A 13,808-nucleotide genomic window follows, 5' to 3' on the forward strand; every position below is an offset into this window, starting at 1 on the left:
TGAACCCCAATGTACACTATGGACTTTAGTCAATAATAATATATCAATATTCATTTGTCAGTTATAATAAATGTACCACACTAAGGCAAGGTGTTAATAATAGGGGGAACTGTGTGGGGGGAGGGGTACATGGGAGCTTTCTGTACTTTCTACTTAATTTTCTTTTTTTTACAGATTTAATTTTATTTATTTTTGGCTGCATTGGGTCTTCATTGCTGCATGTGGGCTTTCTCTAGTTGTGGCTACTCTTCATTGCGGTGTGCAGGCTTCTCATTGCAGTGGCTTCTCTTGTTGCGGAGCATGGGCTCTAGGCATACAGGCTTAAGCAGTTGTGGCACACAGGCTCAGTAGTTGTGACACACGGCCTTAGTTGCTCTATGGCATGTGGGATCTTCCCAGACCAGGGATCGAACCCACGTCCCCTGCATTGGCAGGCAGATTCTTATCCACTGCATCACCAAGGAAGTCCCTACTTATTTTTCCTTTTTGTTTTTTTTTGCTTTTGTTTTGTTTTGTTTTTTGGCCATGCTGTGCGCCTTGTGGGATCCTAGCTCCCCGACCTGGGATCAAACCTGTGCCCTGCAATGGAAGTGCAGAGTCCTAACCACTGGGAATTCCCTCTACTTAATTTTTCTGTAACTCTAAAAGTGCTCTAAAAAATAAAGTCTATTAGAGCTATACTATGCTGAGACTAAACCAGAAGTCAAAATGGAAACAGGAATAGCTATCAGATGGCTACTAAAAAGACCCAGGCAAGAGTATTTGGTTGTCTATCTGGGGGAAAGTGGTGAGGGCGAAGAGAAATGTATTAGTCACAAAAGGGCAAGTAAGCCACGGACCACGGGAAGCCCAGGTGACCCTACTGCTTGCTAATGCTGTGCACTGTACCCGTGAAATACAACAGGGCCCCCCTTGAGACACATCAGATGATACCTAGACCAGTGTCATCCAGCTCTCAGCAAAGACTCCCACAGCAAGACTCCCACCCCAGGAACCAAACCCTCTCCCCAGTGCTGGTCAAGCCAATCCTCAGAGAGAACTCTCTCAGGAGAAGCCCCCAGAACAAGGGAGAACATGACCAGGAAAGATTACCTGAAACTGCAGCTAGGGAGAATGTGTATGATAGGGAGATCAGCCAGCTGCAGAGATGATCCCACTAAGAGATAGCTTGGGCATAGCCCTAAAACCTAGGGCAGTTCCCATATTCTTCATTACTAGGGTGATTCTGCAGGAATGCAACTAATGCCAAAGAAACCTTACCATACCAGTACATGGCCACAGGCAGGGGCACTTCAGTAACTGAAGGGTGGAGGAAGGCAAACTCCCCTAGAGCAGAGAGCAGAGCTGTCCAACAGGCAGGAATGCTTGGGGCACCAAAGACTTATTTCCTCTCCTCTTGCCCTTCCTTAGTCACAGATTGGAAAGAAGTCACAGCAGCAAAGAGTTACTCCCAGTATCAAAACGGTACTCTACCTCTAGTTGGGAGAAATGAGAAAGGGAGGCAGGAAGGCCAAGAGCTGGGGCTGTAGTCTGAAAGAGCTGTTCAAATCATGACTCAGCCTGGTCAAGCTGTGTGACCTTAGGAAAGTTAATTAACCTCTCTGAGTCTCAGGTTTTCCTTTAGTAAAATGGGGATAATAATAATAATAATCAACAAGTAACAGTGTCATGAGAATAAAAAGGGCTACTACATGTTAGGTACCCACAGTCATGGCTGGCACAGAAATGGGTACTATTTTCATGCAGAAGGCATGAAACTGAAGCTCAGAGACATGAAGGAGCTGTGGGTGGCAGAACCTTGCGAGTCAGACTCCAAGGACCCTGCTCTAAACCACTCAACCTGCAAGCCACGGCCACAGATGGCTACTGGGCACCTGAAATATGGAGAATCCCAACTGAGATGTGCTGTCAGTGTAAAAGATACCGGATTGCAAAGACTGTACCAAAAAAAAGTAAAATGTATCATGAATAAGTTTTATATTGATTACATGTTGAAATATTATTTTGGATACATTGGGTTAAACGAGATATATCATTAAAATTAATTTTACCTGCTTTAGTTTTTTTAATGTAGCTACTCAAAAACTTTAAATTTGGCTCACACTACATTTCTTTTAGACAACACTGGACTACAGCATGATGCCTTCCCATGATAGGACCCTGTGTGGGAACTCCTGTGAACATCTGCATCGTGTTTGGAATCATTTATAAGAACACAGAACCTGACTCACTTGGGAGGTTCACGCCCAAGGTCCAAAAATCTTTTAAAATGCTGGCGCTGGGACTTCCATGGTTGCACAGTGGTTAAGAATCCGCCTGCCAACGCAGGGGACACAGGTTCGAGCCCCGGTCCGTGAAGATCCCACATGCCGCGGAGCAACGCAGCCTGTGCGCCACAACTACTGAGCCTGCGCCCTAGAGCCCGTGAGCCACAACTACTGAGCCCACGTGCCACAACTACTGAAGCCCGCATGCCTAGAGCCCGTGCTGTGCAACAAGAGAAGCCACAGCAATGAGAAGCCCATGCACCGCAACGAAGAGTAGCCCCCGCTCACTGCAACTAGAGAAAGCCCGCGCGCAGAAATGAAGACCCAACGCAGCCAAATAAATAAATAAATAAATTTAAAATGCCGTGGCTATGGAATTGGGAAAAGGGCCTTCCTTGCATAGCAGGGCCTGGGGGCTGAGAGGGGAATAGAGAGAACTGGTAGGAGCCAGCTCAGCCTTGATTAGGCACAAAGTTGAACCTAGGAGAAGAAAAGCTATGTGGATTCTTTGCACCTCTTTTCGGCTAACCACAAGAGGCAGAGGATGAGGAGGCTATTTTCTGTAGACTCAGTAAAGGCCAGGGAATAGGTTTGCCAAATTAGGGAGGGGGGGGATACAAGATGCTCGGTTAAATTTGAATTTCAGATAAATAATGAAGAATATTTTAGTATAAGTATGTCCCAAATGTCCCGTGGGATATACTTATACTAAAACATTATTCATTGCTTATGTAAAATTCAAATATAATTGAGCATCCTGTATTTTATGTGGCAACTCCACCAGGGAAGTAGTGAAGGCAGGGAATGGAGATATTACCAGGTACACTCAGAAGACAAAGCAGCACCTTGACTCTTTGCAGATCAAGCAGGAAGGCAGAGATGGATAAGTGAGGACCCTTAACAAGGAATTAGTGGATCATAGAACCCATAGCAACAGAAGATGCTAACCTCAGAGTCCCCAGAACCTTGGATTGTCTTCAACCTGAGGTTATAACAATTTCCACTCAAATAAGTGGTAATTATTAACAGAAATAAGGATAAAATTATAAAAGGTAAGAATATCTACCCAGATACTTAAAAAAAAATCTTGTTCCTTAATTTTGCATTTAAATATTCCTCTATTTAAAAGAAATAGTCACTCTTTCACATTGCTGTTTTAATGAAGAATCATAATTTTAGGAGAATAGTAAACACACTATACACAGGCTTCAATCCCACTCTCTACTGCATGGAAGCTGTTCAGTGCAGTAGTTGAGAGCACGGGCTCCAGAGGCCACCTGCCGCAATGCACATCCTCCTGGCTCTGACACTAGCTGGATGACCTTAAGCAGGTTACTTCCTCTCTCTGTGCCTCAGTTTTTTCAACTGGGAAATGAGATGACAGCAACTACCGTTCAGGGTTCTTGTGAGGATTAAATGAGTTATACATGTACATCAGAAGAGTGCTGGTCATTTAATGAACACTCAGAAAGTTGGCTTTTTCAAAATGTGTATATTTGTTATTTTTAATCCCCACCATCATCATTCATGTCTAAGAAATGGTAGAAGATTGGGGGTGTAAAGACCAGCGTGACTTGGGTGGATGCCCCCACCTCATCCTCTTTTCTGCCTAACACCATTCACCCTTGTCCCCTGACTCCACTTGAAAACCCTTGACCACAGAAATTTTGTCAAGCAGATGCGAAGAGACTGCAGAAGACAGGGATGAGGTTTATACCCACTTGTCCCTCCTTATTTACGTCTGGTCATCCTAACCATTTCAGAATTAGGAGTCTACCTTCATCTCTCACCTAGGTGGAGGTAAAGCCACCAGCTGGTCTTGCTACTTCCACTCTTGCTACCCTCTCACAATCCATTGTCCACAGCTACCAAGGGGATCTTTGAAAAACAAATCTGATATCACTTCCCTGCTCAAAACTGTCCAATGACTTCTCATCACATGTAGAATAAAATCCACACTACTTACCAAGACCTAGAACACCCTGCAGGATCTGGTCCTTCTCTGCCTCTGCTATCTTATCTCCTAATACTCTCCCCTCACTCATTCCCCTGGAGCCACACCAGGCTTCTTTCTGCCTGTCCTTCAAAATTCCCAGGCTCACCCCTGCCTCAGGGCCTTTGCATAGCTCTTCTCTCTACTCTCCCTCCAGATCTTCTCATAGCTGGCTCCTCCCTAACAGCTCTCAGTTCAAGTGTCCTCTCCTCAGGAGGCCTTCTCTTTTCTCAAACGTTACTAAAATTGTAATTCTTTAAATTACAAATTACTACTTAAAATTCTCCTGTTTATCTGTGTGTCATCTGTCTCTCTCGCTAACTTGTTAACCCATGAGAACAGAAGATTGGACCCTCTGGTTGATGCTGTGACCCCAACACACAGCACAGTGACTGGCACACTGCAGGGGCTCAGTAAATAACTGTTGAATGAATGAGTGTGAAAGAATCCCAGAAGAAAGTCTCAGCCACTCCACTAACCAATTTTGTGTCCATTAGGATGTCCTCCCTGTCTCTAGGCCTCAGTCTCTTCATCTGTAGTGATGGGGTTGGATTGGATGTTATTTGAGGGTCCTGCCAGCTCTGACATGCCATATTTCAGGGATCCCCAAAACAGCCTCTCATTGAGCTGCATTTCCCTGGAATGCTGGAGAAAATACAGCAATGATCACATGCCGAGACCAATTCCTCAGGAATCTCAGGCTGCTAACTGCCTGGTATTTTGCTTACCAATCAGCTGCACTTGTTCCTCTTCCCTGGCGGCTGTCTCCTGCAGATCATGAAGCAATTTGCTGTTCACCTTGATGATATCATCGATATTTGAGAACAGGACATCCAGATCTCCCTGCGGCAGCTGGAAGGAACAAAGGCACCATGGGAGGTCGCTTAGGAGTTCAGTAGAGTGACTTTTTTTGGAGGCTTTGGACAGTAGTCCGGAACAGTCACATCATTGGGGTTCCACCACTCTTGGGAAGACTGTCCCAGTGGAATGTTTGCAAGGACTTTGAAATTTTATAATTAGGTATTTTCATTACTCTACAAGAAGAGAGAGAGAGACGAAGTGCTCCGCATGAAAGGAAAGCTGAACTGTATTATCCTAGGTCTGCTGCCAACTATAATTTTTCTTCTCTCATTTTCCCCATCTGTCATATAAGTGTGGGAAGTTGGACTTCTTTCCAGCTCTGACATACTTGGCACCTACCACCATTACCTTGAGATATATTCTGAACTCCATTCCCTATGAACTAAGCTATCCCACTGTTAAAAAGGATGCAGGACATCTATATATGTGCATGAACATATATAGGATATATATAGAGACAGACGTCCTGGATGCACAATCAAGTGGGAAAAGCTAACTGTAGAAGAATAGAGTATGCTCTTATTTTTACTAAAATAAGTAACAGGGAATTCCCTGGCAGTCCAGCAGTTAAGACTCGGGCTGTCTTAACCCCGACACTGCTGTGGACCCAGGTTCGATCCCTGGTCAGGGAACTAAGATCCCACAAGCCGTCTGGTGCAGCCAAAAACAAACAAACAAAAAATAAAATAAGTAACAATCTATATTTGTTTGTTTAATGCCTACAGAGAAAAATCCCAATTTCTAGAGGGTGAAATATGAGAGGGCTTTCACCTTCTACATTATCTATTTGATTATTTCATTCATTCAATAAACACTAGTTGAAGTCCACTGTTTACGTGTCAAGAACTGGGATACATTGAACTAAACAGCCTTTACCCTTATGTACCTTACATGCTAGGGGATGCTTGACATTTTAGAGAGACAGCCTGTGTTATTTCTGAAATCAGGGGGGGAAAAGATGTAAAAAATTAACACTAAAATAGAAACCCATCATAATGATAACTCTTCCACGTTACCACCCTCCAAATGAGACAATTAGAAATAGGTCACTTAAAAGAATCTGTTCTAAACTTAATAAAGGGCTATTTTATCCATTAGTTCACTTAATTCTCTGAGGTGATTACTCTCTGTCCATTTAGCAGATGAATATACTAAGGCTCCAAGGTGTTAAAAGCCTTGCTGAAGGTTGCAGGGCCAGTAAGTGGAAGTACCGGGGCTTACGTCCAGGTGACTTCACATCCACCACACTTTCCCCTCCATCAAGCCTGCGCCAGGAACAGATGTGAGGTTTCAGGAGCTGGGACTCACACTTGCCCCTATAAAGACAGGCTGAGTGTGGCCCCACCCAGGTACCTGCTGCAGGTGGCTCCTAATGTCCGAGGCACAGAGCTGGAGCACGTGTAAGTAGGAGACCTCGGTGTCGATGAGTTCCCTGACGGCCAGACTCTGATGCAGCAAGGATCTCTCCTCAGGGACCCGACCTTCCTCGTCTGGACTCCCTGTCCTAGAGGACAGCTCATCATCCCCATGATCAGTCATGTCAGCAGGTTCTGGGAAAGACAAACACATCCGGACTCACTTCTGGGAGCTCTATTGGGACATGCTGTCTCTAATCCAAAGACAACTGTTCATCAGATGGCCTAAAAACATCTTTAGCTGCCTACAGAGTCAAGATGAACTGCGTATAAGCATTTGTGGGCAGTATCTGAACAATTTTAAAAGGTAGAACGCAGCTCAGATAATTGTTGACATTTTAAATTCATTTCCCAGGATTCAGACAATGTGCTTGCCTGGCTTTTCTTCTATTTCCCCCCCAGCTCTTGACCTAGATTTCTTTATCTGGTTCAGCTGAGTCTCTCTCGCCCTCCTTCTCTACCCACTACTACCCCATTCAGGCCATACTACCTATCGCCTGGACTATTTCCACCGCCTCCAGGATCATTTTTTCAAATCCACACCCCTCTCCCACCTGCTGCCACCCACATCCATTCATCCTGGATATGCTTCCAGTTTAAACTTCCTGAAACAAAGCTTGTGATCCTAGTATTCTCTGCTGTGAGACTGTAATAGCCATCTGCTGCTCTGTGGTCCACCTCTGACTTCGTTTTCCTCTTCCCTGACACACTCCAGTGAAAGAAAGTTATGTGCTTTTCTCCATACCTGCATGGTCATTTCCTGCCTCCATGCTTTTGCACCTGCTGTGACCCCTCCAATGTCCCTATGCTCTGACATTCATCTCTAAGGCCTTTGCTGATCCTCCCAGCCAGATATACTTTTCTCCTTTATCTCTAAGTTTAAAAAGTACAAATGGCAATACTGTGGACAAAAAAAATCTCCCTACTACAGAACACCTAGAAATGCTAGATCAGCTATAACAAACTTCCTTTTCACTGCATGGCAAGGCTTGCAAGAAAGTAAAGGAGGGACTTCCCTGGTGGCACAGTGGTTAAGAATCCGCCTGCCAATGCAGGGGACGTGGGTTCGAGCCCTGGTCCGGGAAGATCCCACATGCCGCGGAGCAACTAAGCCCGTGTGTCACAACTACTGAGCCTGTGCTCTAGAGCACATGAGCCACAACTACTGAAGCCTGCGCACCTAGAGCCTCTGCTCTGCAACAAGAGAAGCCACCACAATGAGAAGCCTGTGCACTGCAACGAAGAGTAGCCCCCGCTCGCCGCAACTAGAGAAAGCCTGCACGCAGCAACGAAGACCCAAAGCAGCCAAAAATAAATAAATTAAAAAAAAAAAAAAAGAAAGTAAAGGAAATCAGCAGGGATCCCCAAACAGGGAGCTGAAAACCAGATCAGGAGCAGCTAAGCTGATGCAGCTGTAGCCAAAGTGGACAGGATGGGCAGGGAAGAGGGCACTGTCCAGCTCTGTGATCCAGAGACTTGGGCATCAGTGCCCAGGCAGAATCAGGAAGCAAGCTTCTCTCCAGAACTGGGATCCCTCAAGCACGCCAGTGAAATGGTGGATTAGAAAAAAAAGTCTCCCTACCCACACAGAAGATGACAAAGATGTTGCTGCATCTTGGCTTGGGTCCTGAGGAAAGGAAAAAGTCCTTTCTGAAAATTCATAACAACAGGCCTGCTTTCACTGGGTTGTAGGTTCAGATGTATACTACACATGTGGTCCAAGGAGCTCAATGCTGATAAATAAACAAAAAAACAAGTCCTGGAATAGTGCTACTATGAGTACCCACAGAAAAAATAAAACGTCTCCAGGAGGACACATCCTTAACCTAGGCCACATGGTACTCCAAGAGATAACTCTGTCCTGAAGATGAGCTTAAAATCCAAAATTACAAGAACTCCAGTGTAAGCGCACATCATCAGAGACAACAAAGAGCAGGATTAGACCCAAGAACATCAGATAATCAAACTATCAAATAGAAACTATAAAATAAGCAGGAAAAGAAAAGATGTACAAAAAATAAAGACCGGTATGATTTTTTTTTGAATTTTACTTGGTTTGCTTTACTTCTTTTTTTTTAAATTAATTAATCAATTAATTTTAATTTTGGCTGTGTTGGGTCTTCATTTCTGTATGTGGGCTTTCTCTAGTTGTGGCAAGCAGGGGCCACTCTTCATCGCGGTGCGCGGGCCTCTCACTGTCGCGGCCTCTCTTGTTGTAGAGCACAAGCTCCAGACGTGCAGGCTCAGTAGTTGTGGCTCACGGGCCTAGCTGCTCCGTGGCATGTGGGATATTCCCAGACCAGGGCTCGAACCTGTGTCCCCTGCATTGGCAGGCAGATTCTCAACCACTGGACCACCAGGGAAGTCCCAAGACCCTCTTTTAAATCCCTTTCTGGTTAAAATAGAATGTTTCGTGTTATCTCCAACTAAATCCTGGCTAATACCAGCACGAAAAGTTAATTCACAAAAGAAGAAATTTAAATGGCTAATATGCAAATGAAAAGATGTTCAATTCACTCTTAACTAGGCAAATGCGAATTGTTAAAACCCTAGTAAGGGAATTCTCTGGTAATCCAGTGGTTAGGACTCCATGCTTTCACTGCCGAGGGCCCAGGTTCAATCCCTGGTCAGGGAACTAAGATTCCACAAGCTGTGTGGTGCAGCAAAACAAAACAAAACCACAATGAGATACCATTCCATGCCCAAGAGATCAGCAAAATATGAAAATAAAATAAAATGTTGGTGGGACTGCAGATGAATGGGAAATCTCATATACTGGTACGATAATGTGAATTGTTGCAACCATCCTAAAGAGCAACTTGGCAATATTTAGAAAAGTTGAAAATTCACACAGTCAGGCCAAGGAGTTCTACTCCTAGGTATACCTCGCCTTCAAGAAACTTTCCACATACACACAAGAAATGTAGACATGAATGCTCATTGCAGCACTGCTGAAATAACAAAAAATTAGAAAAAAACTAAAAGCCCCAATGAAAGTAGATAAATAACTTGTGGTATAGCCATATAATGGAATTCTGAACAACACTGAAAGTAAATAAACTATAGATTCATGTATCAATATGGATATCCTCACAAACACTGTAAACAGGAAAAAAAATATATAAACAAGTCCCAGAAGGATACACAGAGCATGACACTATTTTTAAAAGTTTAAAATGTGAAAAGAAAAAAATAAAATTTAAAAGTTTTTAAAAGTTTAAAATATGTGAAACAATGCTAGATATTGTTTAGGGACACATACACATGTAGCACATGTATTAAATTTTTCATGGAAGTGGTTAGCAATAAATCCCAGTGATTAAAGAAATTTTCACATATTGAGGTATAGCAAAGTCATTCTGGCTTATACGTGATTTAACTTGATTTTCCGCTAACTAAAACAGCCTGTTTGTGGCCTATCTGACATACATTGTCATATCTGCTTTAATTATTAAAGAAAAGGGCCCAATGATCACAAGTAAAGAATGTCCATGTTAAAAATAAAGATTAAATGCCTCCTTTCCTAGAACACCAATGCTGGTGCTGCTTCGATGATAAGACTCCTTTCCCAGGAGCCAAAGTCATACTGACTCACTGTGTACATGCTGATCTGTTTTTTGAAACCCTGAAGGAATATATTCCTGACTTGTTTGATGTTCTTTGTTCCGACATAATAATGTAAAACTGTGCTGAAAACCATGCTTCTCTGGAGCAGCTCTTTAGAGTTATCTGAGAGGCTGTCTCCCAGGCTATAGTCCTCAGTTTAGCCCAAATAAAACTCTTTTTTATTCCTATTATATTTTGTTTATTGATTATTTCCATCCACACAGGATAAAAGTGACCTCTGGAAAGGGAGCTAGAGGAATAGAATTGGGGAGAGTTTCAAAGGGGACTTAATGGTGCCTGATGGGCTTTTTAAGTTAACCTTTTAATTCTGAGATAATTAGAGATTCACATGCAGTTGTAAGAAATAATACAGAGGTTCTGTGTATCCTTTACCCAACTTCACCAGTGACAACATTAGGCAAAACTATAGTACAATCTCACAGCCAAGTTGTTGACACCAATACAGTCAAGATGCAGAACAGTTCCATCTTAAGGATCCTTCATGTTGCCTTTTTACCCACTTGGCTCCAGCCCCATCCCATCTTTAACCCCCAGCAAATAAGAATCTGTTCTCTATTTCTATACTCTTGTCAGTTCAAGAATGTATGTAGGTAGTTCCCTGGTGGTCTAATGGTTAGAACTCGGCACTTTCACTCCCGTGGCCAGGATTTAATCCCTGGCCAGAGAACTGAGATCCCACAAGCTGCGTGATGCAGCCAAAATAAATAAATAAATAAAATAAATAAAAGCTTTAAAAAAAAAGAATGTACGTAAATCACACAGTATGTATATTTGAATCATATAATACATAACCTTTTGGGACTGACTTTATTCAATCAGCGTAATTCCTTGGAGATTCATGTAAGCTGTTGTGTGTTATCAATAGGTCCTTCCTTTTCATTGCTGAGTATCAGAGATGTTTTATTTGGTTTTTAAAAAACTGAAGCAAATATGTCAAAAATGTTCAAATTAAACAAAGCTAGGTAGTAAGAACATGGGCATTTGTTGTTTTGCTCTTTGTTCTTTTCTGGACAGTTAAAATATTTCCTAATATTTAAAGTGACATGCATCCCATTCAGCCTTGTACTCAGGTTACTTAGGGCTATGCCTCATCTTCCTGGCTAGACACTAAGCTCTTGGAGACAAGATGAGCACCCATCCATGTGTCTTCCTCTCTGTCTCACAATGCTGATACATATACGAATATGTATTTGCATATATAAATGGTCCTTTTCATGTATTAGTAGCAGAAGTTTATGTCCTGGGTCATAAGCACTGACCCATGGATCAGTGCTTATATACAGGTGCTTGGCAAGAGCAAGGTTGTTCAGAAGGCAGAAGGCCCATAAAGATCCTGGAACATATCTGATGCACAGCTCTAGTACAGCTCCTGAATGCTGCCTTTGGCCTGCTGACCTGTCCCTGGCCCGAATCACTGACATTCATCACCCAGTGCATTGCTTTTCTAGAAAGATCCCAATAGGATTTCAGGAGAGCTACTCAGGTTCCACTACTCAGAACTGTTGCTAAATAAACAAAAAACATAAATAATACTTCACAGAGAACTGCTAAATATTTAAAATAGCACTTAGGTTAACTGCAATCCAGACCTCCAAGCAGGCCTGGCAGAACTTCTCCGTAGCAGCATTTTGTTATTCTCTTAGTTTACAGCCCACGTAATGGAAAGAAACACATTTTTATTTCTTTAAAAATATATTATTTGGCAATGAAAAGGAATGAGCTACTAATGTGTGCTATAACATAAATGGGTCTTGAAAACATTACACTAAATGAAAGAAGTTAGCCACAAAGGACCACATACTTGATGATTCTATTTATAGGAAATGTCCAGAATAGGCAAATCTACAGAAACAGAAAGTGGGTTAGTAGTTTCCAGGGCTGAAGGGATAATGATTTGGAGTGTGGTAGCTGGGTTTCTTTTGGGGATGGTGAAATGTTCTAAACTTATTAGTGGTGATGGTTGTACAACTCAGTGAATATACTAAAAACCACTGATTTGTACACTTTAAATGGGTGAATTAGGGACTTCCCTGGCAGTCCAGTGGTTAAGACTCTGCGCTTCCACTGCAGGGGGCGCAGGTTCAATCCCTGGTCAGGAACTAAGATCTCGCATGCTATGCGGCGTGGCCAAAAAAAAAGGGTGAATTATATTATGTGAATTATATCTCAATAAAGCTGTTACCCCCAAAAATATTATATAATACGAAATGTTGGCAAGGATGCGGAGAAACTGGATCTCTCATACATTGCTGATGGGAATGTAAAATGGTACAGTTACTTTAGAAAATAGTTTGTCAGTTTCTTTAAAAACTAAACATACACCTACCAGCAATCACACCCCAGGGCATCTATTCCAGAGGAAGAAAACTTATGCCTATATAAAAACCTGTCTACGAATGTTCGTCAAAGCTTTATTTGTAATAGCTAAAAACTGAAAACAACCAAAATGTTGTTTTATTAAGTGAATTTAATAGGTGGATGGCTAAAAAAAAAAAAAAAGTTGTATATCTAAGGTCACAGAATACTCAGAAATAAAAAGGGATGAACTACTGATACCCTCAAGAACCATCCAGTTGTGCTGCCTGAAAACAGGACAACCTGAAAAGCTTACTGTGTGATCATTTATAAAGCATCTAAAATTATAGAGACAGAGAACAGATTAGTGGTCACTTGGTTAGGGATGAGGGTGGTGGGCACCTGGGTGTGGCAATAAAGGAACAGCACAGGGAGAACTTCATGGTGATAGAATAGATCTGCATCTTAATTGAAATGGTGGTTACAGAAATCTACACACGTGATAAAACAACATCTAACAATCAAACACATGATTATATCAATGCCAATTTCCTGGTTTTCCTGCTATTGAGATAAGACGTAACCACTGGAGGAACCTGGTGAAGATACACATAACCTCTCTGTACTATCCTTGGAACTTCATGCTGACCTATACTTATTTCAAAGTAAAAAGTTAAAAACAAATGAAATATTAGATAGCTTAAGTTATCCACTATCTTTGCAACACTCTCAGGACAAATGCAGCTTAAAAGCCTGGGAGAACAGGCTGGGTGCCTTTGTTCCATTTCCTGGTCTGGTCTGATAAGGAGGTTTGTCTTGGAGAACATATTTGGGAAAATATGTCTTTCAATATAGTCCAGTCCATGCTCAGTCCTGAGATCTCTTTGATGCCCTGTGATAAGCAATTAAGAACTAAAATCAGTCTAGCACATAGCGGGTACTAAAAACAAAAAATGTTTCTTGAATGTTATGCAGTGACTGCTTCTGACTCTAGGATAGGATAGGATAAAACAGTTAATTCTCTTCTCCTCTCTCCTCCTCTGTCCACACTCGCACAGAATAATTTGCGCATTCACACATTTATTCAACAAATATTTGGAGTAGCTATTTCATGCCAAGCATTTTTCTGGACTGTGAGGATACAAAGTTAAAGGCGGGAAAAAAAGGGCTCTACAATAAAGATAGGGCATTTAATTTTTGTTTCTTGTTGTTTTGTTTTATTTAGGGTTCTAGGGCTCTAGGGTTCTTTCATTTTTGTAATTTTATTTTTTTTATACAGCAGGTTCTTATTAGTTATCTACTTTATATATATTAGTGTATATATGTCAATCCCAATCTCCCAATTCATCC

General features: G+C 42.1%; 1 protein-coding gene across 8 annotated transcripts in view; it reads right to left on the reverse strand.

Moving 5' to 3' along the window:
- ARHGEF37 (Rho guanine nucleotide exchange factor 37) overlaps positions 1–13,808 on the reverse strand; it is a 69,467-nt gene that overhangs the window by 29,642 nt on the left and 26,017 nt on the right. For all 8 annotated transcript variants that reach the window (XR_007476565.1, XM_049708202.1, XM_049708205.1 and 5 more), the window contains 2 exons: positions 6,475–6,671; positions 4,989–5,112 (listed from right to left, as the gene is read on the reverse strand). Coding sequence is in view for 7 of the 8 variants with exons in the window: in XM_049708202.1 (XP_049564159.1) it covers positions 4,989–5,112; positions 6,475–6,671 (321 nt within the window). In the remaining variant the exon portion in view is untranslated. The remainder of the gene's footprint in view (positions 1–4,988; positions 5,113–6,474; positions 6,672–13,808) is intronic.

The sequence above is a fragment of the Orcinus orca genome, chromosome 3 (assembly GCF_937001465.1).
Source record: "Orcinus orca chromosome 3, mOrcOrc1.1, whole genome shotgun sequence".
In the NCBI taxonomy this organism is placed as follows: Eukaryota; Metazoa; Chordata; class Mammalia; order Artiodactyla; family Delphinidae; genus Orcinus; species Orcinus orca.